Source organism: Paramacrobiotus metropolitanus, unplaced genomic scaffold (genome assembly GCF_019649055.1).
Source record: "Paramacrobiotus metropolitanus isolate TYO unplaced genomic scaffold, Prichtersi_v1.0 Parri_scaffold0000127, whole genome shotgun sequence".
NCBI classification, from domain to species: Eukaryota; Metazoa; Tardigrada; class Eutardigrada; order Parachela; family Macrobiotidae; genus Paramacrobiotus; species Paramacrobiotus metropolitanus.
The window spans coordinates 40,669-64,242 of NW_026570347.1; the positions used below are offsets into that span (position 1 = coordinate 40,669).

A 23,574-nucleotide genomic window follows, 5' to 3' on the forward strand; every position below is an offset into this window, starting at 1 on the left:
CAGCTGTAGGCGAACGGAATTTTTCTTTTAACAGCCGGATGCTACGGTCAATATCAATTATTCTGGTCTAACAACTTTAGGGCTGTGAAATATTAATTTGTGCGGGAGGTACGCAATTTCGTCCTCATGCGAAGATCAGAATTCACTATGCGTATGCGCAGCGGTGCACTCACTGGTCAGTTGACATACGTCTGCCAAACAAAATTAATTTTATTATTTCTGTTTTAAACGAAATTTCACCTATCCTAGTAAATTTGGATACACAAAATCTAAGAACAAAATCACTGTGTCAGTGCAATTTTTTACACAACTATACACCAACCTAGGTATGCTTCTGATAATTGTATGCTACAAAAAGAAATTCGCATATATAGCGCCATCTGTCATTCAGAACTTAACAAAAATGGTCCAGCAAAATATAGAGGAACCCGGAAATAAATGCTGAAGGGATTTGCGCGCCACAGTACAGGAAGAAAATCACAACAAGAAAACAAAACAAGGGACCGAAACAAAAAAAATTTGTCTAACGTTTAATGCGCTACCCTCTCGAGTACAACCCGAGTCCCCTTAAATTCATCGCACAACACATGCTGCATGCGTGTTTTTCCTGCGCAAATAATCATCGACCGTGATCCGAGGAATGCACCGTACAGCCCGCCGTCGTCGCTCCAGGGGAAGCCGGGAAGAAAAAACATACGGATACACTGACTTAAGTAGGCAACTAATCCCGTATTTCTGTCAGCGGATAAGTTCCGGCCAAGTCGCTGGCGCTGTCAATCTGGGCGCGCGGCGCTTTACGCGACACCGGCACATGCAGATGCTCGATTTCCTGTTCATGATAGACGATGCCCCGCCTCCGGTATCTACAAACGCACACACCACACACAAATTTAAATATTGGATACAAAGTGAACGGCTGGTTTCTTTTTCATGCCGGAAAATCAATGCCGGGATAAGTTTTTCCGGCTGGTCTCTAAGTGGCAAAGAATCAAATCGAACTAATTGGATTTTCTACTGTATCCTTAAGCCGAGCGGATGGGCAACACTAGGCGTAGCTGGTGTTAATTACGTAACCCAGATGAGTTACATCACGTAACGTTTCACCAAGAGGACAAATTTTAATTTTTATATACGGCATACTATTGTACGCTAAAAAATTAAATACATTTTTATGAAAGTAACAAAAGTTAAAAAGTATACGTATTTATAGTATACGTATTTTTGCGAAAATTAGTATACGTATTTTTGCGAAAATTTTGCAGCTAAAGGGTAATTTTAGCGACAAATCTGAGGACATTTAGCCTAGCCACCAAATTGTCTAAAGTATTGTAGGAGTTCCCAGTTACAGATACAGTGCGCATGAAATTTAAAACCAAGATATACTAGCGGCGTCAGTATGTGAAAAATGACTTTTGTGGATCAAAGATCCGTGATTTCAGTCTTTAAATTCGGTTAGAGGTTGGTGTTATGATTTGGAAGAAATTATTGACATAACCGATTAAGTTAAATAATCAAATCACATTTTTCAAATGTCAGATCGACAAGCGCGGTAAGAGTGGACTCAGCTTTTTAACCAACCGCATCAGCACTGCATGTCATACTACAGGAAGTACAGTCAGTGTGATCATTTTTAAATTCTACATAATATTGATAACATTAACACCGCCACATCTTACTGCTATAGCGAAAACTGAAAACAGTACGAGTAGCAGTGCTAAATGGAAAGTTAACATCTTGATGGAGACTCACCGCCTAACGCTTAACAAAATTCCCAAGGCAGCTATAAGAATGAGAAGCAGCACCCCCACAACCGTAGCTGGGATAACAACTTCTGCAAAGAAAAGCAAACATTACGAGAATCTATTCGGATGCCAAAAAACCTGCATTAAGGCACTTCATACTTCTGCATCAACGTGACTCAGAAAATCATAAATGCGATTACACGAAAGTCACAAACTTAATTGATAAATAAAGGGGGAAATAGAGAAATTAATTTATAATTCGGTCTGTACCAATAATCCAAAATAAATGTGCAATGCCATTATGCCCTTAATTTCTTATTATTTAATAGCACTTTGCAATATTTTATAATGACCATGGACTATGGAGTGTCATAAACGCACTGGTCTCAGGTATGTATAGACTGGCAGCTGCCGAATACACCAGCCTTTCACGTTTGGCCAAAAGCAGCTCGCTTTTTGTGAATCACTCAGGTGAAAATCTCAAGGTAATGAGAAAAATCGATCGAGCAAACGTTCCAATTCGATGTAAAAATCGATCTTGTGAAATTATTCCATCAAATTTAATTTCAAATCCTTACATTTTATATTCCTTGTTTATCATTGGCCAATACCGGCAGACACCAAACCGGAAAAACATTGTACTGTGTTTTCCCAAGATTATAGCAGTAATTTTACGATTTTTTAAAGGCATTATAAATATCGAACCGCAGTCTTCCAATCCGTACCGCTACTCTAGCTGTCCGGACTGAATAAATAAAATTAAATTATTTTTCACTCTTAAAGCGTGAGCGGCTATATAATGCGCGTAATTATCTATCTGTAGATGATAACTAGGTATATCTCTGTGAGACCAGTAAGATAACGCAAAACACTGATTCCTAAATTAATGACATTTAAGTATCGTCAACAGTTAGCTCCTTGCCTTTTAGGGTGATCCCGTTGAGCAATGGAATCGGCATATCGGCTCGTCTAGCGTGCAGCCGGGCCAGGGCGTCCTTTCTCCACTCGGAGTCGTTACTACCTGGATTAGAAAAAGGAGAGTGCGTTGTTGAGGATGTGGACGAGAGGAGGCTTCTGAATACGCCGGTAGTGAAAGATTTTGAACCACGACCATTACCATCCATTACGACTATAATATTCCCAGTGTATATACGAGATAGCGAAAAGATGCTGTCAACACATATATACGATGCCGATTCCCTCACACTGTCACACATATACACCGTGCAACACAGCCAGCTAACTGACAGGCGGCTAAAGTGCCACCTGATTAAGCAAACATCGCACTGGAGCTAAAATGGAGCAGCGACCGTCGGGTAATTTTTTAACAAACGCTGTCAACAGCAGGTTAAGGCAATGCCGTTAAAACATACTCTGTTGTACAGTTGAAAATACTAATTGTCACGTAAGACGCTAGTGTTTGACAATCTGACTTAATTCGGTAGCAAACACAAGGGAACTGATCCGAGCTGCGCTATGCAGGCTGTGTATTCAACAGCTACTGTAGCATAAATCGGAATGTTAGTGTTGGTTGTTTGAAGGAATGCCCCAATATAGCTCGCCGTCTTTCCGCAAAGAAACCCACTATGTGCAAACTTTCACTCTCAATTGCAAAATACAGTTAGATCCGCGTGTGTGGGGGTTTTAAGTAAAAATGCAAAACCGGTTTACTTGTAACCTCGTAACAACCATTTTCTACCGGCGCGGTGCACTGGGAGGGCTTAAGAAATGTTGTGTATATACCGCAGTGCAGCACCACACTGTCAGTATACGCAACGTGTGCTATCCCGTGTACAGCACGATTGCGTTATTCATTCGGCCAGAAGTGAAATCTGCGCATAAGGTCTGCGGCAATGCGATCCATATTAGCTAAAAACGATTGCACCAGAACTGGATTGGGTCGGTTTGGGTGATTGTGGCTTGTGGGAGTGTCAAAAAGGGATGTTGTTGAGTTTGCTTTGCTCAGGAAAGGAAGGGTCAGGAACCAATGTTATGCCATTGTATTACATGCAATTTCTGATTTAAATAAATTAAATCTGATCATTTGTCTCACGGTTAATAATTTAACCGGGGAATAGCCTGCTATAAAAGTGCATGTTTCTAATTAAACGTAGAAGAACTTCTCATACCGGCAACAAAAATAAGAAGAGGAACTGCGATTGTACCGGCACGTACATCTGCAAGCATATTTTTATGCAAAATCAAAATTTAATAGGCATTATTAACTTTATCATAAAAAATAATTTCATTACGAAAGGTTAATCAAATACAAACGACTTGTTATGGACATATATGTAGATATGTACGTGCACAATACATTTGTATGGATAATTAATGATTCTGTAAATTTCAAAACATAAATTACTAAGGAAATGCTTGCATTACAGTATTTTAATCCGTTTTCTTCTGGTTAGTACATGCTGTATGCTTGACAGTATTTACGGTAGAATGTAGCAGTTCAACACATCGTTTTTGTAATGTATGCAGAATTAAGAAAATTAACACAGATTTTATATTTATAAATAACAGAAGTATATAATTGTATATACTCGTATAATTACATTTATATATAGCGCACTACGCGTTGCATTTCTTATAACACGAAACCGAGCATGGTAACTCACAGTCTGGCACCGATCGATCCCATCTATTTCCGTCCAGGCAATTCAGAACCAGTTCATCGAAGGGATACAATAAATCGCGGAAAAAGTAACCATCTTGACATCTCAGGACAATATTGGTGTAATTCCGTGAGAGCTGCTCCACTGAGTCTGGAAGCTGAGGATTACTACAGCCAATCGCTACAACATAAATTGCAATGCAATGCAGATTCTGTTTCCTGCTAAAATACCGGCTGCCCTACCTACAACAGAATTTTGTTAGACATTCAGACCAATGTGGCCACTACCTTGATTTATTCTACAACGAGCCGAAATGTAAGCGTTATAATTTATAATAACGAACATGAAAGAACAAACAGCACTTTTGAATTATAGTTTTTTATTAATTTACAGTTAGAGTTAGCTAAAAACGGAGTCATGAAAACTTCTGATTTATATGCATAGTACTACGCTATGTATTACGCACTGGTATGTCTTACATTATTCTCGGAGTCAGTAAAATAAAAATAACTTCCGACGGCAAAAAAAGAGCTAGGTATGTAGTTTACTAGTTGGTAGAAAGTCAAAAGCATTATTTGCTCATGGGGTCATTTGCACCGTCTTGATTCATATCATAAAAGCGCGCGATAAGAATATATCAGATAACATGGAACCTATCGGATATCCTGACGTACCTTTGTAAAATATCCAAACACCTTTACTTGTCCAGCCTTTTGATGTACTAATAAGCGATATTTTTGCAAAATTTGAGGCCACTTGTAAATTGAAAGGATACGAATGGCATGTCTTGACAAGCTGTCGATCATTTTCGTAAATTATTAAATAATCTTGGCAGGCGTTATCTTTGGCACTTTGAGGTCGTAGTGAAAGGTCATTGAGCATTATCAGTATATTTTTTCCCACTACAATAAAGCCAGCATGAATAAATAGAAAGTAGGAAAGTAAACACAGGTACGCACGCTGTCTATATACAATAACACACGGTTGCCAACTTAAGCAATCCAGTACATTATTTACAAGAAAAGCATTGCCATAAACACGTGTGGAACTATCGGGCAACAACTGGACTTTCACTTGCAATGTTCTGCAGAAAAATTATTATATCTTATTTATTAAAGCTTTTTATGATTTTGGTTGACAACAGCTTCCTGGGGTACCGGCTCAGGTAATAGATATATTAGAAGTCAAACTATACGGTCTTATTAATTACTCAAAGGAATAAAGGCGTTATTTCTATTGTTCTAAAAACACGTTCGTAGACTCGGAGTATTTTCGGGATCTTACAATTTTGAGTGTCAATTAAAATCTACAACATCTTGTTTTAACATAGAGGTGTGGGGATATACTACAAAGTGCAAAGCATGACTGCGGTTGCATAGCATAATCATGATTGTTCAGGTATAAACACGAGTATAACATATCTATATTTTTATCAAGAACGTTGTACAGTACATAATCCTTCATTGCCCGGATGTGAATAAAACAGTGCTGATCACCTTCGGTTGAGATCCGCCAGGAACAGTCTGAAGGGCCTGGATAATATTCCGGATATCCAGGACTCAGTATATGCCCATCCGGCGCTGTTAAGTTCCGATTGCAAACAGAAATCACCTGCGATCCTAAAACTACAATGATTGTACCTAATTTATCGACACAGTATTTATTGTTGCCCTTATGCGTAGGTAATTTACGTATGCTTTTTATATTTCTGGTTGTTTCTCATCAAGTTACTGGCACTCCGCTGTACAAACTTATTACAAAAGAGCATTAATGGTTACGAAAATTGTAACTTTACCGAAAATTTGTATAAGAATATTGAAGTATTGAAGTAAGAATACTTGAAGTACAAAATTTAAGTAAAAGCTTGTGTGAAGCAGCCCTTGAGCGTGCAGTGTTAAAAAATAGTATGATCGCGAAAACTGAAAAAATATATTTTGTCTGGATGATAAGGGTCAGCTCCCATATGTACTCATTTAAAATTAAAATTCATATAGATATAGCAGTGGTAAAAGCGCTTTAGCTGCCCGTACGTGGTTTTTGTTAATACCTGGTATACAAGCAAATTTGACTTCCAAAACTTCATTGCCATCACAAGGGGAACGGAAAATGCTTTCTTCCATCTCGATGAGGCACACTTCCCGGCCAGAGCACCTACGAAATATCGTAACTGCAGCTATTAATTTTGACAGCGCAAGCTGGGCAACACATTCAAGTCATACGAGTATACCAAAAGTTGCGTGCGGATATTTACGCTATTTATGCTGAAGTTCTGGTTTAAGAAATTTTAGCACTTTACTTTATTTTACTGGTCTAACAGTATTTATGCCAAAAAGAAATTTAGGTGTTGTGTGTTCGTATTCGGAAGAGCACAAATTTACCACTGGGTAGAAAAAATCTAAAGTTTTCTTGTATTCCCAAAATTTAACCAACAAACACTTTTTTATGCAAGCAGCCACATGTAACTTCTTTTACGGTTAACCACATCTAACTTTCAAACATTAAAAGATTTCATATTTTTGTAACCTAGAGTAGCAAATGTATGTGAGAACTTACATATCTTTCACAAGTCCCGATACATCGTGATTACACCGGGGTCGTTTAAGCAACGAATTAGCCGCATCACTTAACGATGATAAGTAGTCGCGGGGTGTTAATAGTGTACCGCTTGGCAATTGATTGCTTTCGGGCGTGAAATGGGTTGAGCAATTATAACCACTTGCATTTCCATAATTCGCACCAAATATCATTATGCGTTGGCCGGTAGCGCAGCGCAGTGTTAGCTGACCATCCGTCTGCCGACAAGCATGTACTTGAGTCCAACCGATAAATTGCCCACCTAAAAAGAGAAAGAAAATGGATTCTCTATTTGATATAGTGTAGAATATAAATCACCACTACAGAAAGATTGATCCAAAATTTGACCGGAAATGATTGGGAACCGTTTTCCTATAGCCGGATGCATTGATTACTTGTATGTTCGATTTCCTGTGGGCTGACAAATATAATGGGGAAAGCGTGATATTAAATACAGGCTATACAGCATTCTATAAATATTTTGACCTATTCCCATTTTCCCGCGCACACTTCATCAAAGTTCGTATTTTTATCCATAATTTTCCTGCACATTATATAGCCATGTATCTGTATGCTGGTTTTGATTGATGTATTTGCTGTATGCTAAAACAGCACAGGCATGGGCTGTATTGTTGTTCGACATGCAAATGCGATATTAAAACTGATTCCTCGGGGAATAGTGCGCATCGTAAAAACATCACAGCCGATCGCGATAGGTGGACTCGAACGGCGACATGCACTGGCCATAAACAGATCCATATCGAATAGCCAGTGTCCATTCGTCAGTTGTCAGGGAATAAATAATTACAATATATATATGAATGAACAAACATGCAGTGCGCGCGGTGTTAAGGGAGATTTATCAACATGCAATTTATGTTTGTGTCCGGTTGTGTTGACTCGCCGGTTTGGATACGGCTTGTGAATTTCGGCACCGAAGCATAAGTGATACACTGGAGAAAGGGCGGTAATATGATATCCTGCAAGTAAATAACCGCTAATCCAGGGAGTATGCAAAGAAAAGTACAAGACCGGAATTTGCCTCCACTGCGTCCGATTCATCCCGAAAGAAATCCTTAGCCATGTTTTCTTAATAAATCGGAAAGTCGTTTTGTTGTGTGTGAATACACGTGCACGCGCTTTAAGTTAGAACAACATCGCTGTTGGCGTTTAATCCATCCAGCAAACCGTGCAAATATCGATCTTCTTGCAGCCAACACTGTCTTTAAAGCGTTTTCTTTGAATAGAGAATCTGTATTTTGTAATTCACTTAAAATATTACATGAGCGCTTATGCGTACTAAGCTTTCTAATTGACAATAAAAATGATAAAAATATTATAGCACATTAAGAACTTTCTGAAAATTTTTAGCCGGCTTATTATTTTGTACTTACCCTATTTGGTATGTTCAAAGCAGAATAAGTTTAATTTTAATTTATGGTTAGTGAATACTCCAAAAGAGCATTAAAACACCAAATGCGTTAAGAATGTACAAATCCATAAAGTTTAAAAATTACAGTTAAGTACGCGTATCAAGACGGAAACAAAAGATACTACGGTACTACACAGATATAAAGAGTAAGTATATACATTATGTATACATATATAGCAACGGTGCTTATATATTGAACTACGCGGTTATTTGCTAGCAAAGTGAAATCTTTAGCAAGGCCATGCAGGCTTCTGACAAATTAAATAATAATTCCACTTCATATGACAAATTGTTATGATCGATCACCCGATAAATATAATCGGTAAACCGAGCGTACAAATTGCTCATGAAACACATGAGTTATCGTAACTGCCGCTGGAATCTTAATGATTACTTCGCACGAGAATTAAGTCAATGCATACTAAAAGGCTTTAAATGAACGAGAGACCCAACAACTACTTTTAATGCAAGTTATGCAACTTCTTCAGGGTTAAAGGGCATACATATATTGCCCAGCTTAAGTAACACAGGAGTACAGATATGCTAATACAAACAAACATTTTCATAACATCTTGTTTCCATATAATAAATAAAATTACTGAGTTATTAAGAACAGGATGATTATCGGGAAAATCGTTCAAAAGAAATGTAAGTGAACGTTTTTGCTTTTCGATTTCTCACGCTTTGCAGCATCTTTCCCGTTTAAAATCAGAGTATCTGATAGGACTCTTAAACAATTCTTCAGAAAAATAAGTAATACATTTTATTAACAGTTTTTTACGAATGCCGGGGCAGGTCTAAGAAATGAACAAAACTAACAAATTAATTAACGGAGTGCATAAGTGCGAAGGGAAAGTGCTCTCAAATATACTCTGTACACCGTAAACATTCGCTATGCCATTATGGTTTTGCCACATCACACATCAAAGTTTCCCAAACCTCTCCTTCTTTGCAAATATACAAACGTGTAGCGGTTAAACAAACTTCTGCGGAAAAATTAATTTCAATAAAAGTACTACTGCTGCACATATGCAACAGCAACTGAAACAGTGTCTTGGGTCCTAATACGAAAGAAATGCTATCACGACGTCGTAACTATTGCTCGATCGTTTTATAAACAGGTCAAGTGCAATGCATCTACACCCGAGCAAACAGACCGGCATTAGACTGATGTTGATTTAACGCACATTTTCCATTGTAAGGTGGTATACACTTGAAAATATCCGTAAATAATTTTTGCTGTTGTCCATTTTTAAAAACAAACACTTCCCAAATGATCTCTTTTCTGTTCAAAATTTCGAAAAAAGCCTCTGGGCATGGAAACCGCGTGTGTTATCAATGAAAATAAAGAATGCTTGTAATTTAACACATGCAGCGGGTGAAGTTTTAATGGGGGAAAGTGAAATAGAAAGTTTGGATGTGGAAGCAAAATGAATTAGTGCGTCCTGTTGTGCAGTGTAAAAGCCGGCGACTTCCGACCGGACATGCAGACACACATCGTGTGCCATGAAAGTTTTATCAAGTAAATCATTGACTGGTCTCTCCCTACATAATATACAGATAGTGATTAGCTTGATAAGCGTAATGCGCAAAAGATTTCTGGGAGTAAATCGATATAATATAACAAGTCCACTCTGGGGAATATGCGCTTAACAATGTCTGTATGCAATATCCCGGTTGCCTACATATATAACACATTATTGTGTATATGTAAATGGCCCAAACTGGCCAATTCTGTTCTATCGATTCAATAACGTTCTTTTCAGTGCCCAAAACCCCAAACCGGCGAAGTTATCCCAGTTGATCTTTTGGAGGGTTATTAATAAGGCTCTCTTTCTCTCTAGCTCTCTTTTCGCAATAACTGGCACGCAATAAATTCAGCGACCCTCAAAACGCATGCGCCGGCTATTTATGAACTACCGGAATGACGTACAAAGAAATGCCTTGTATGTTTGTGTGGGAGTATGATTTTAAATGAGATCTGACAGAACGTTTCACTTGTTCTGACACAGTGGATGCTTTTAGAAAAATTTTGTAACCAAACATGATTGATTATGCGGTCAGGCTGCGGTGTGTTGATGTGTACAATATACATGCAAAGTGCAATGTGCAGTGCCGGCTTTCAACAGCCACACAATGTTGTGCAGCCCATTTTGCACTACGCTTGGCTAACTACTTTTTACCACTATAATATGTTTACATCCCGCATCTTTTTGGGAGTGATGATGATGATAATGATTACATCGTGCACAACGACGAGAAGGCAAAAAGGATAATGAGACTCCGTGATTGATGTCGCTTGTTCGTTGGACTTTTTACTTTTCAGCGGGATGTAAGATGCCGGTCGAAAATACATTTGGCAAAATGGAAGGAAGAATTTAGGACAATTTAGATTGTCAGCAGTCAAAGAAATATATTTCCTGCGGTTTAATGAGGAATCGGATTCTCATAAATGATTTATGTTACGTAATGTTTGCAACATTAGAAGTGCGTAAGGCGTACGACGGGCATCCATTAGCATGGCACGCACACAGTGCCGTCACTTCTCCAGACGATGACCATTTAAATTATTGCACCAGTGAAACTGAGAAGTAATGAGTCCTATTCACCACATACGTTTCGATGGAAAAGCTCTATAATGTGTCGAAACTTTTGTACATCTCACAGATTTCGTATGCAGCAGCATAAGAAACGCTTGAAAATTTCAACGATTCATAAAACTGATAAAAGTAAAAATAACTACATACTGATTATATTTGATTTTTGAAGACATGCATAGTTAGCATGTGTATTTAATTCCGACCGGTGAGTAAGTAACTACTTGGTGCACAGTGCAGCCAGTCCAAGAAAGTTTTAATAACAGCTGCACACGAAAATTTCAATATTATACACCCACTAAGCACAATGCACGCATCTTACATAACTTTTGTTGCAGTGTTATAGCTAGATATCATGAAAAAGCTAATTAATATTGCAGTCGAGTGCGTAATGCAATATTAAAAAAATTTTTTCTCCATGACTGCAAGCACGAGAAGCGAGACTCTGTTCGTTCACAAAATTGCTAATTATTTTTTATCAATAGTGAGTGCAGTACAGTTCACATATTGTTTCTTTTAATAGCAATCAACCAGAACGGATTTTTTCTACAAAAAAAAATTATGTAGAAAGTTTTTAAAATGAATCTCTAGTGTGCATAACGAACTTGTAAACGAAAAAACAAAGCGCAAATTACTTCGGCACTGCAACTCTTCATGCCGATTCAGCGTGTTTGCATGTTGCGCAATGTTTTTATTGTCAGAATAATCAATGTGTAGATAATAATATGCCTAGATCAATATGAATTATTAACTTACCTATCCTGCGATGAAACGAAAAGAAAATGGTCAGTATCATCAAAAAATGATTATGCCAACTGCAAATCCGGCGGATAATCCGACGATACATTTCATTTCATCTACAGTGTGCGACATTTGAAACACGATCCAGCGACAGCGATAAGCCGGCTAGACATAATAATACAAAGAGCCGGTTTGACGCTGGCGTTGTTTGTAGATAAAAATTGCAAATTAAACCGACCGGAAGCTCGCACAGTAAATGGTCGAAATCCCGATGAAACTTAAGATAGGAAAGTGCTTTTATCCAAAATACATTTCCAGGTTCCAAGTAAAAGTGCACCAACTCGTCGTCTACGCATCCATTATCATAAACAGCCCGAATAAATTTTTACGTCAGATAGTGCACTGCTCCCGTCGACTGCAATGTGCAACAGCATAAAAGTGCACTATGATCTGTTGCCGGCGGTTTTGTGCGCAGCGGATTTAAGCTGTCGCTTGACGATCAGCATCCGTTACTGTAGGGATTTGTATGTTTAAGCAAATAATACACCTCCTATATACAGTATGTGCTTATGCGTGTGTACAGCACCGCCTTTTGTACAATATGCAATTCGTCGTTGCTGTTGCGCACAGACCCGACACAGTCCAGATGGAATATGTAGCGGAAATCCGGCCTTGCACCCAAGAGTCGAATCGGTTGATGGTCAGACGAAAAATTAGCACGGCTTGCCGGAAATTGGTTTTGGGCTGTTTAATGGCTGTTTACGCTGATGTGTCTTTATTTTTGTGAACAAAAAGAAACAAGTGTATCTAACAGGGATACAGCTCGCCGGTTGTAAAGGACTGTGTAATTTACGAGCTCGAGAAGGTCCATAAGAGCCTGAAGAAGTTGCTCTGGGTTTGAAATATGAGTGTGGTTTAAAATTGGGTTAACGCCTAATTGTGCCCCCGAGAATCCGCAGCACGACAATCATCGTGGTTGTATTTAGTCTTTTTGTGGACATGTTGTGAATTATAGCAGTTTGGGTGCAAATTGCTTATTACGATAAGTAGGATGTTTTGGAAATATCATAATGGAGTAAAACGCAACTGATAGCCGGAAAAGATCAGGCCGGAAACAAGGATACATTTGGTGGCTAGCTTATACAGGATCGTTCCACATATCACACTCACTAATGAATATACAAAGGACGCTCCAAAAGTAAGTTTCCCTATTTTGCGTCCCTGCCATTTGAAGTAATAGTCATGTGATTTATTTTTTGTTGTATAAGCAATTATGTAAACTAATTAGAGAAATAAGAATCAAAAGATTCAAAGAAGAACTGGGAAAACGAAAATCAGAATAGCAATACTACTTATACACTAATTTCCACGAGTTTTTTTGAAGCTCGTTCTTTTTATTACCACTTCCGTCCCTGTTGTAATTTCGACAGCAAATTTAAAGTACCAGCTACAAATACTGTTCTTAATATTACTGCAGTAACAGAATGGTTTGAAAAATTTCCGGAGGAGAGCAAACTTTTTTTTTCTCCACGACGCCGGAATCCCCCTTTTCAGCCTTCTTGCTGATATGAATCCAAAAGTTCTTGGCATCAATAAAAAGAAAATTTCATGCGCAGTCATGCGCCTCTTGGACACAAATAACTTCAAGTTGTACCGACAACAATAATGTTTTACAAGAAATTTTCGATTTTTTACCGTCTGGCACCTTGAGCAGCTCTGTGGTTTTTCCACCTAGTCATTGAGAGTTTTTACTTTTCTGGAAAAGCGTTGCACAGAAGTTGTTTTGTTTTGTTCTTGGAATTAGGACAGAAAAGAATTCCTAATCTGATGATATTTGGTGCTTTTCGAAAAGTGAGCAGGAAGACTGAGAAAAATAACAAAAACTGTCAGGGTAAAACCCGTGGCAAAGTGCCGAAAACCTTGGACGGCTTTCTCGGCAGTTCTTCTCCGTTTGATTGTAGTTAGATAGAGTTACATTTTATTTTGGTTCGTTAATGAAGGACGTTTCTAAAAATATGGTTCATAAGAAATAAAAGCGTTCAGGCCGGGAGATACAAAATAGGGAAACTTACTTCTGGAGCGTCCTTTGTACAAAGTAACATATACATGGCTCTAAATGCACGGCTTGCCGGAAATTTAAGTTCTAGAACTTAAAGTTTTTACTATTACTAATGGTACATTACATTTGTAGATTTCATGCATAAACTTTTTGAAACACGTCACGTCAATAACTATACATGTATACTGATTTATGAAAAAAACCAATTGTACTTACAAAAGCTAACCAATTTTTTGACATTGAACTGCCAAAAATAAACGTTACATGTATAATAAAACGTTACATGTATAAACGTTACATGTATAATAATTAAGCAATAGGATCGCCGGAATAGGGACGCATATCAAATAATTAAACAATAGGGACGCATATCAACGAAAATAAACAGGTGACAAAAAAATACATACGCAAGCCTAAAATTGATGAAAAAATTGTTAACTATAGTGGCTTATGATTTGTTTAAATAAACCAGATGCAATTAAACGAAAATTATTAAATATTCATAACAAAATAATAAGCGTATTAATGGAATGCGATAATCTAAAACTACCACAAGAATTGTTGTTTATAGGTCTAAACTTATTGCCCAACTGGATCACGAAAAGCGAACAAGCACAAAATCGCTGTCCATATTTAGGAGAGGAATAATGCTACGTCGACTACGGCATGAAACTGCAACAGACCAGTAACTGTTCCCGCTGTCGGCAAACCGGCTACGAAAAGAACTATAAAGTTTTTAAAGAACCTTGAAAACGAGGATACAAAAATTAGTCCTTGCCACCATATGCATAAACTGAGCATAGATCCTGTAATCTTTGAATTTGTTCAAAAGATAAAAGAAAGTTATTTTTAGCAGCGATGAAATAAATACGAGTATAACAGCACTGCACCTTTAGGCTTACCGGCAACATGAGTGCCAGTGTGTAGAAATTAGCACAATTTTTTGACACCAGTGATAACTGATAAATACTGTATAAAACACTTGCTGACATACTGGTTAGAACGAGAAATCGTTTGCAAAATCAGCTTTATTGCACACTAAGCGTAAAAACCCTGGATCTTTATTACCTCGCATTATTAGTTCGGATGTAGCTAATTTCGATAAAAAGGCTTGTCCTCAGGTTCGGCCCTAATAATGTATAATTAATGACTTTACAATTCACCGGCAACTACGGGTAGTTGCTGTACTCATCGTAGTGATTAACAATTTATAACTCTGCAATCTGTTATGTTATTATTTTAGAAATTACGTAATGATATATACAGCGTTACAGCCACGTACACTGTTAATCTAAATTAAACGGATTATTTTACAAATATTTTAATTAAGATTTAAGGGTATCCAACCGAACCTGCTAACTATATTGAAATTGCTAACATCAGAATTTCCCAGTGTTGGCAAATTAACTCCGTGTATGAAATTTTGTAAATTACTAAATACAGTTTTTCATGATACACAATATGTACTTATTAATCCGAGAACAGCGCAATCCAATTAAAAAAATAAATACCAGTCGCTCCATTCATCTGCGGTTTCCTCATAATAATAGTTTTGTAAACTGCAAGTTAATAATTTTGTTGGTATACTGCCATTGCCGACAACTTCTCTTCACAGACACATTGTGGGTTTATACGTGTTGGGTTATAATTACATTCGAGTGCAGTGACTGCTTTTGCTGCCAATTAAACTGATCTGGATGACTGACAAACGTCAGCAAACTGTAAACTGCCTTCCGTTATAGTGGCGAAAGATGCCTGGAAACCATTTAGGTGTACAGGCGTAAAACTTAAAATACATTAAGTATCGTGCGCCTAATTGCACCAATCTTTCATTTTGATTTCGTACACTTCCTTCCACCACGAGCGTGCAGATCTTCTGTAGCCTTCTGGCTACGGTCCTCAGTTTTGGATTTATGCCACCTCATTAAGGCGATTTTGCTCCCAAAACTGGAGCAGGAATATCCACAGGTTAAATAGAATGTCCTTGAGAACTTTATACCGGCATATTATTAACTTTTTTATAGAATGCAGACTTACCAATATTAGCCCAGCAGACTCTGCCACAAACTAATGTCTATTAGGAACTCTAATATCTGCATTCTAAGGTCTTCAGTTTGTTCTGATTTTAAACACCATAAAACCTCTTGTTGTTTTATGCCTAGTTTTAGTGGAAGTGAGCCATGACAAAATTTTATTAGTAAAAAACAGCCCAAAGTACGAAAACTTCAGGACGCATTGTATATGTACATATGTACAACGATACGTATGTAACTATGTGGTTCATGATCATGCACAATATTTTTCGAAATTATAAGATGAAACGCAGTAACACTTAAATTCCCGTCAGGAGCAATAAATAATATGCCGCTTGAGTGCACTAAATATAAACATATTATTGGAAGTAGATGTTTCTCCAACCATTTTACGTCATATCTTTTTTTGTCAAAATTTTCGCCTACAGAAAAACAGAAAAATAGAAAAAATGGAATTAAACGCTTCGTAGGATAGTATCTGTTCTGTGTCTGTGGCATTTTCTAATGGTGCGAGTATTAAAAGCAGTTTAAACTGGAATCCTAATGTATAAAAAAAATTTATAATATTGCAACATTCGCTGCCAGTACAGCATTTAAATGTGTACACAGAAAATAGATAACTATCTTATACCTGATTTTGCAACGTTTATTTGAGCATTTATATAGACATACTGTACTCGTATTTTGTCATGCACAGGTACAACTAATCATGTACGTAGCGTAGGTGCAAAAAACAAACAGCGAACAAGTTCGGAACAATTAAGTAGCGGTGGCGTTTTCGTGCAAATAACACGGTGAGCCTAATTAAATGTTCGTGATCGAAGCTTATGGATTTTTCCATCGAATACTCGTATCTATAACATTTCCATAATGATTGTTGGGTTGCATAAACAGAGGCTGTTACAATGCGAATATTGTTTCATATTAATATAAAAATAACTAAATCTATACTGTAAATGCGGCATTGGAGATTTAAATAGTCAGGAAAATGCTTGGGTGTACTTGTATAAATGAATCGTATGAAGTCGCCATCGGCTCGTTAGCCGACATACTGCGTCATGCGGTGCTGGAACAAAACCTGTGATTATAGTTTTTGTGATGGGCCAAGTTATGAACGTGCATCATTGTTTCAGCATGCTTTGCATGCAGCTTGTATGCTGAAGACATAATTTCACAACTTACTTATTAAAAGAAAAAAGTTGAGCTCATGACAGAGTGCCTTCAAACATATCTACGGATTCACCGCGAGTGTTGCGACCTTCTATATTGTGATCGAATGATAAATATCGTGATCGAATGTTAAATATGACACACATAATCTAGTAATGATCGGTTGCAAAATAGTACCTACTCGTACTGCTCAGTTGCTTATTACATCGCATAGTGCCATATTGGAAATTGCCAATTAATTGGCTATGATATTATGGTATTTTGTACATAATATTCTGTTGTACATAATATTCTTCAAGTGTTAAGCACAGTGGTGAAAACTGTGCTCTGCTCTGATAACATTCTGCGTTTTGAAACTGTCTGCATAATAGTTTGTGGACCCATGAATTCAGTTTATTCTAATTTACGTCAACTCCGTCAAGAAAACGTTTCCGCACCCAAATCCAGGATGCGGATGCCTTGATAACCTTACAATGCGTATGCAGTTTTGCGTTTTATGACTTCGTGCTCTGAAACTGTATTCCATCAACTTTGCAGCGAATTAATTATTATTGTCCTGGCCCGGTTTTGCCGCTCATTTTGCAAAGCGTGACACCGCTGACAGCAATAAAGCGATTATACGGAATCATTATATAAGTTCGTTGACAGGAAATGTAAAATCTGGCAACGACAGCAAGTTGAGTTGCATCAAATATAAATGTTTTAGCAGCTAATTGCTGCATTGCTAATGCACAATTGCAGGTTGACTGACGAGCCAGGTCTCAAGTCCAGTACCAGCCTCAAAGGTCACCTGCGGATTAGCAATCATTGTGCATAACTGATCTATTACTCTGCCTGTCGGCTGGATATCCGTTACAATATGGGATCCTTAACACTTAAGATTTCCAGGCTAGTGAATCTATTGCGGAAATGTCTGTGTTGTTTTATATTGACGACGGCGTTACTGCAAGGCGCAAAGTGTTTTCCAATGGGTCCCAGGGTAGGGAGATCATTTGGTGAATCGGTGAGAAATACCGCCGCTGATGATTCCGCGCAGTACGAAACGATAATAAGAACCCCGGATATGAACGATAGTTATGCTGCACTGGCGAAAGAAATTATTATCACACCGTCGGCAACTTTGTTAAAAATGTCGGTGGATCTTCTGCCCACTGAATACATGGTCCCAAAGAGAAACACACTGAAATACTGGCCCAACAAAACAATTGCCGTAGACATTTCAAGTCGTTTCGGTAAGTTTTCTTCTCTACCCTTAAATTAGTTTTCTTAATGTTTTAAGTAAAACTGTACTTTTCGTAGCTATTACAACGTCAACAACCATTTGCAGTTTTATTTATAATGTACAGGTGTCGCTTTGATGATTTGGTTTACATAATTTCTACAAAATGATTTAGATAAGCATCAACGTTAACAGTGCAGGCTGAATATCTTCAGCTTTTTTCTTCGTTTTTCAGTTTTCATATGGACGCTTACTGTAAGCATGAGCAAGTGTGGCTAGGAAAATAATTATAAATATTTTTTTATGACATGCATGGACGTTGTTTTGTAGCTCCCGAAGAAAGAATAACGATATGGAATGCACTGCAAGCACTATCCGAATCAGTTGATTCTTGCATAACGTTCATCAATAAAACTTTCCATGAGTCGGACTTTCTGTTTTTCCAAAAAGGAAAGCTGTAAGTTGTGAAAACTGTTATTTGTAAAGTGTATGTGAATCCAAGAAAATTACGGCCGAATGACCACCTATGACAAACAGAGCTAATTTTTGTGCTGCATATGTAGTAATTATGGGCAAAACTATGAAACTGGATGCAGAACTGTCAGGGTGCATAAAATTAATTGGATAATTTGGATTAGCGTGACAGTACATTTGTAAATATTAGCACGTGGTTCCTGCTCATGTTGCACCGCATGTTTTACGAAACAAGTTTTAGAAAATAAATTTGCATTTGAAATTATGGATGCCTAGATGTATTCGAGCTTGTTGGCTACTAAACCAAAATACAGCCAAAGTCGACAATTAACTACATTGCCTGCCAGCGATAAGTTTGGTTTTGCTGTTACTATTGCAGTTGCGATGCACGGATTGGCTATAACGGAGGACGACACGTTGTAAAACTGAGCGTGGAATGCTTAGATCCAGGCGAGCTGGGTTTTGTCCAGCATGAAGTTTTGCATGCCTTGGGATTTTTTCATGAACACTCCAGAAGCGATCGGGATAACTGGGTGGACATAAACTATGAGAACGTTAAGCCGAGTACGTACAACTGTCAGATTAACTGTAAATAAATTCCGTACAATGACAATACATATGTAGATTACTGTAAACCGCTGTTGTTTCATTAAGAAAACAAAACCCGCAGAAGCTCAGCTTAGTTATTGCGCAATAATTATCCAGCTATGAACTGACGTGCATCTACAAAAAACCGAGGTGATCATATCCTTTGTTTTTGCAGTTAAAAAGAAAGAATTTTCCAAACTGAAATTCCGTACATGGGATCTGCCATACGATTATTTAAGTGTTTTGCATTATTCATCCGATGCATGTGCAGTCAACGACACGATACCAACCGTCAAACCCACCAGCTTAGCCGTCAGTTTAACAACTATTGGCCAGAGGAAAGGACTGAGTCCCACCGACATCCAGAGAGTAAAAATCCCATATATGTGTGGAGAAAATTTGGCCATCGGTGATACACGCTGGGCTGATATGAATCAAAGGAGGCAATCCCGAAAACAGGACGCCGTCGACGATCCTTATGCGTCTCCCGTACAACAGGAACAGCAGAACGATGAATGAAAGGTCATGTTCTGTGGCTATATTATCTCAAAGTCAGCAGAACATACCTATTAACGTGTGGGTCAACTCTTTAATTGTTTCTGCTGCGGATCAGTATTATGATGCTCAGTAGTTTGTGTCGGTGCTTTGTGTGTAAATGATTGATAAATTAAATATTTTTACCCTAAGGAATTGATCATGAGTTTTTGGATTTGCACTAATTTAATGGTTTGGCTAATTTACACTGACAATAAATTGACTACGCTATGTATAGCAAAAGCTTAATGTTAATCAAACATTGGTAACTTTCATCAAGCTTAATTGGATTTCGCAACGACAACCGCTATTTGAAAAGTAATTGAACCAGCTAAATTACTGAACACTGAATGCATGCACGATATTCTGCTATTCATGTGTATTGTATTAAATCAATTTCATCCTTCTGTACTCCCGTTAATATAAAGTTCATAACTTCATATCTCGTATTCTCACATTTTACAATTTAATTTAAACTTCCGAAAATATCGTGTGCAGTATAACCGAAATATAACCGATGTGTTCAAAGAAGCTCATAGACTTTCGCCATAAAAATATTATATTCTTTAACAAAAACCGGAAACAACTGTAACGCAGTAGCATACTGGAGGCCGCGACGCCGTATATAAAAAATACAACCTATTTGAAACACTTGGAGCTTTCGGACCGGAAGTAATTTTCTTGATCACAAAACTCGGGAAGAAGGTGGGTGGAGACGACAGGAAACAGGTGAGATATGGGCGACAGAGTTTCCACACAAATGGATCAGCATGGAAATCCAACGCGGAAAGCCGGCCTCATGTCACAAGAACAACCAGCCTCGGGAATTTATACGAAATGTTCTGACACGTGTGACGAGGCCACCTGTTTCCACAGTCGGCTGATGGCTTTTTACTTTTATAAAAACTTGTGACTGTTTTGTATGGTCTTCTGAATTATTTTAACGGACTTTACAACAATACACTGAAAGATGTCGACGGATTAAGTACTGGAGTATGTGAACTTGATAATCCGATTGAATTTTCTAGCTACATGTACACCTTCCATCTACTTGTACAAACGCTCACGATTTGTATTGTACTGCTTCACTCATATCAGAAGGCTCTATAATCTGTATTAAGTCTGTATTGACTATTGAGCAGTGCTTAAATAACAAGACAGCCAACAATTGTTGCAATATGCGAAAGAATCATTTAGTTATTACTACCGGATTATTCCAGTACGTTTTTATCCGCTTTTTAATTTAATTCTTATGGGCATTGCGCAAACGTCAAGTGAATATAGGCTGCCGGTAGATGGTTCCACAATACACTTCGGTATCGTCGCCATATTTAGTTTTTTTATCACTATACGCATTCTGCACAGCTCTTCTATTATTGGTAAATAAATTCATAATTGATGCCGATTTGGTCTAGAACCTTCTTTGTGATCCTGGTAAGTGTAAGCGAATCTTGATGGCTGTAATACGGACTTTCGATCCTTCCTGCAAGGAAAATCATCGCGGTTTAATTTATTCTTTTTACCGTCCTTAGGCGTCCTATGATTTATCATTTATTAATACTGGAACATATTCTCCCACCTTCAAGAATGCATTTCCTGGTTTCGGCAATCTCGTAGCACATTCCCTGCCCGTTTGGGTATGTCGTTTTGTGATCAGTGAATGGTAAAGGAAATTTTTCGACCCCAGCTGGGGTTACGAGCTCAGTTGGTGACCAAAACGGATGTGGAACCTGGATGTTGCGTTATGTGCATATAACCCCCATGTTTCTACCATAAACTACAAAGTATTATCTGATTGAAATCTACCTTCAGGCAAGCAATTTGGTTAACTCCATTATTATCTCCAAAAACTGCCGCTTCACAGTTGATGCGTGCTAACAAAGTAGAAGTCAACTGAGCTATTCCTCCATTCTTATACTTCAAGATCATTCCCAGGCTTAGGTCAACTCCTGAAACAAAAGTGTTGGTTACACTAGTGTTCGACACGGCAGATATTAAATATTATGATTTAGACCTAATTTTCAAAACATCAAAATAGATATGCACAAATTTGGCTTAAAGCAGAGACAGATGTACTTATTCAAGATCATGGCAGTTCTCATTGTTCCGTCCTTCATGTTTGCAATGCTACGTTAGCCAGAATATGCTTACAACAAAAGTTATACAAAGCCGCTCATGGTATATTAAAGGTCTGTGCTCAATATTTATTAAACGTCATGTAAATATAACTGCGTTTTATATAAAAATTGTATACGGTAACTTATCACGGTCATACCGTCTTCGTTTTTCACCACCGATGTCACAATCTCCTCCGGCATTTCATTGCCAAAAACCAACATTGCAAACTGGATAGTGTAAATGCCCAAATCTACGAGACTTCCGCCGCCCATGCTTAGCGTTTTCAGACGTTCGACGTGGGCAATATTCAACCCAAACTGCGCTGTTACCAGTTTTGGTGTGCCCAAAAGTTTTTTGCCAAGGGAATCTCGAAGCGCCAAGTATGCCGGAAAGAAGCGACTCCAACAAGCCTTTAAAGTATAGCCAAATTTAAATGCATTAAATGGAAAATGTGGTGTCGGGTACATACACTGCACATAGACTATCTGTACACACACATGACCCCTGAGTATAATTGGCATAACAGAAATTTTTACAGTGTAATAAGTTGTTGTATAATATCTAGGCTACTGAGCAGTAGTTTACTAACTAAACACTTTTCATTTCACAATTACCTAATTATATAAAATTTAGTGAAAGCGACGATTTAAAACAAAAGCATAAAAATCCTAAAGAGAAAACCGTATAAAGATTACTCTAGGGTGTGGAAGAACCCTGTTAATATCAAATTATCAATTACAATACCCCACGTAAATGTTATTTTCGCTAATTTTTCTGCAAAACCGAAGTTATCATATGATAGGATGAAGGAACCTGACCTGCACAGGTATTACTTACTTCCATTAAAAAGCGGTTTTGCTTTTTCGCAAGCTCGTAGAGTTCTTCAGTGTGTTTGAGGAGCAGTGTAATTGGCTTTTCGCAGAGGACATGTTTTTTATGATTGAGCATCAGCTTGACAACTTCGTAATGCGTTATGTTGAATGTTCCAACATACACAACATCTAAAAAATAAAGGCATGCGCTTTTAAGTTCACAACATACTTAAAATGTACCTAAATCCCAAGTGCCAAATTAAGGAAATAAAAGACATGCTAATAAACATTAAACATTTAGCAAGCAATCATCGGTAAACAGTACTAACCAACTTCTTGGTCTTGCGCAACCTCCTCGTATGAGCTGTAAACTTTTTTTATATGGAAATTGTCGGCAAACGCCTGAGTTTTCGCCCTGTCCCTGGTACCGGCAACCGCAACAATCTAAATATAATACAAAAATGGATATAAGAAATGAAGTAGAACAATACTAGCTGAAATTCGATAATTACCTCGTTCTCTCCTTTCGGTAAAGTATGCAGTGCAATAGCGAAATCATGGCTGATGTTCCCGGCACCGCAGATAGCCCAACGCATGAGCACCATTTTTGTCGAATTGCAATTTTAACGAATTGTAAATTTCACGAACAGTATGAGGAGCAATTCTTTGCTGACTGTACTTTTGAAATCAGATCAAACAAGTCAGATACGAAGGCGCGGATGCTACGGAAAACGACTGTGCACTTCCCTGAAGCATTTTTTTCAGATGGCCAATGCATGAGTCACTGACTCCAATATATCACTAAATCCAGTGAAAACTAGATATTTTCAGTCTAAATTGCATGACCTTAGGGTACACAA

General features: G+C 37.9%; 3 protein-coding genes across 5 annotated transcripts; 1 reads left to right on the forward strand and 2 right to left on the reverse strand.

The window, feature by feature from the left end:
• Nucleotides 1-235: 235 nt before the first annotated feature.
• LOC129598672 (CUB and sushi domain-containing protein 1-like) lies at nt 236-12,204 on the reverse strand. 3 transcript variants are annotated; one of them, XM_055496693.1, is made up of 9 exons: nt 11,723-12,204; nt 6,917-7,199; nt 6,411-6,514; nt 5,860-5,982; nt 5,038-5,265; nt 4,367-4,543; nt 2,665-2,763; nt 1,750-1,831; nt 236-863 (listed from the first exon to the last, which is right to left on the reverse strand). In XM_055496693.1, the coding sequence occupies exons 1-9, from the start codon at nt 11,811-11,813 to the stop codon at nt 722-724; spliced, it is 1,329 nt and encodes a 442-aa protein (XP_055352668.1). In that variant the 5' UTR covers nt 11,814-12,204; the 3' UTR covers nt 236-721. The 3 variants fall into 3 exon arrangements, with proteins under 3 accessions (XP_055352668.1, XP_055352667.1, XP_055352669.1); XM_055496692.1 differs by having other exon boundaries at nt 5,860-5,988; XM_055496694.1 differs by lacking the exon at nt 5,038-5,265 and having other exon boundaries at nt 5,860-5,988.
• Nucleotides 12,205-17,191: 4,987 nt separating this feature from the next.
• On the forward strand, nt 17,192-20,024 carry LOC129598685 (hatching enzyme 1.2-like). The gene is made up of 4 exons (XM_055496708.1): nt 17,192-18,201; nt 18,519-18,645; nt 19,042-19,226; nt 19,426-20,024. Exons 1-4 carry the CDS (start codon nt 17,829-17,831, stop codon nt 19,767-19,769), a joined length of 1,029 nt encoding a protein of 342 aa, XP_055352683.1. The 5' UTR covers nt 17,192-17,828; the 3' UTR covers nt 19,770-20,024.
• Nucleotides 20,025-20,935: 911 nt separating this feature from the next.
• On the reverse strand, nt 20,936-23,437 carry LOC129598676 (trans-1,2-dihydrobenzene-1,2-diol dehydrogenase-like). Its single transcript, XM_055496699.1, has 7 exons — nt 23,227-23,437; nt 23,044-23,158; nt 22,740-22,903; nt 22,060-22,312; nt 21,591-21,733; nt 21,364-21,514; nt 20,936-21,267 (listed from the first exon to the last, which is right to left on the reverse strand). The coding sequence occupies exons 1-7, from the start codon at nt 23,317-23,319 to the stop codon at nt 21,158-21,160; spliced, it is 1,029 nt and encodes a 342-aa protein (XP_055352674.1). The 5' UTR covers nt 23,320-23,437; the 3' UTR covers nt 20,936-21,157.
• Nucleotides 23,438-23,574: the final 137 nt, after the last annotated feature.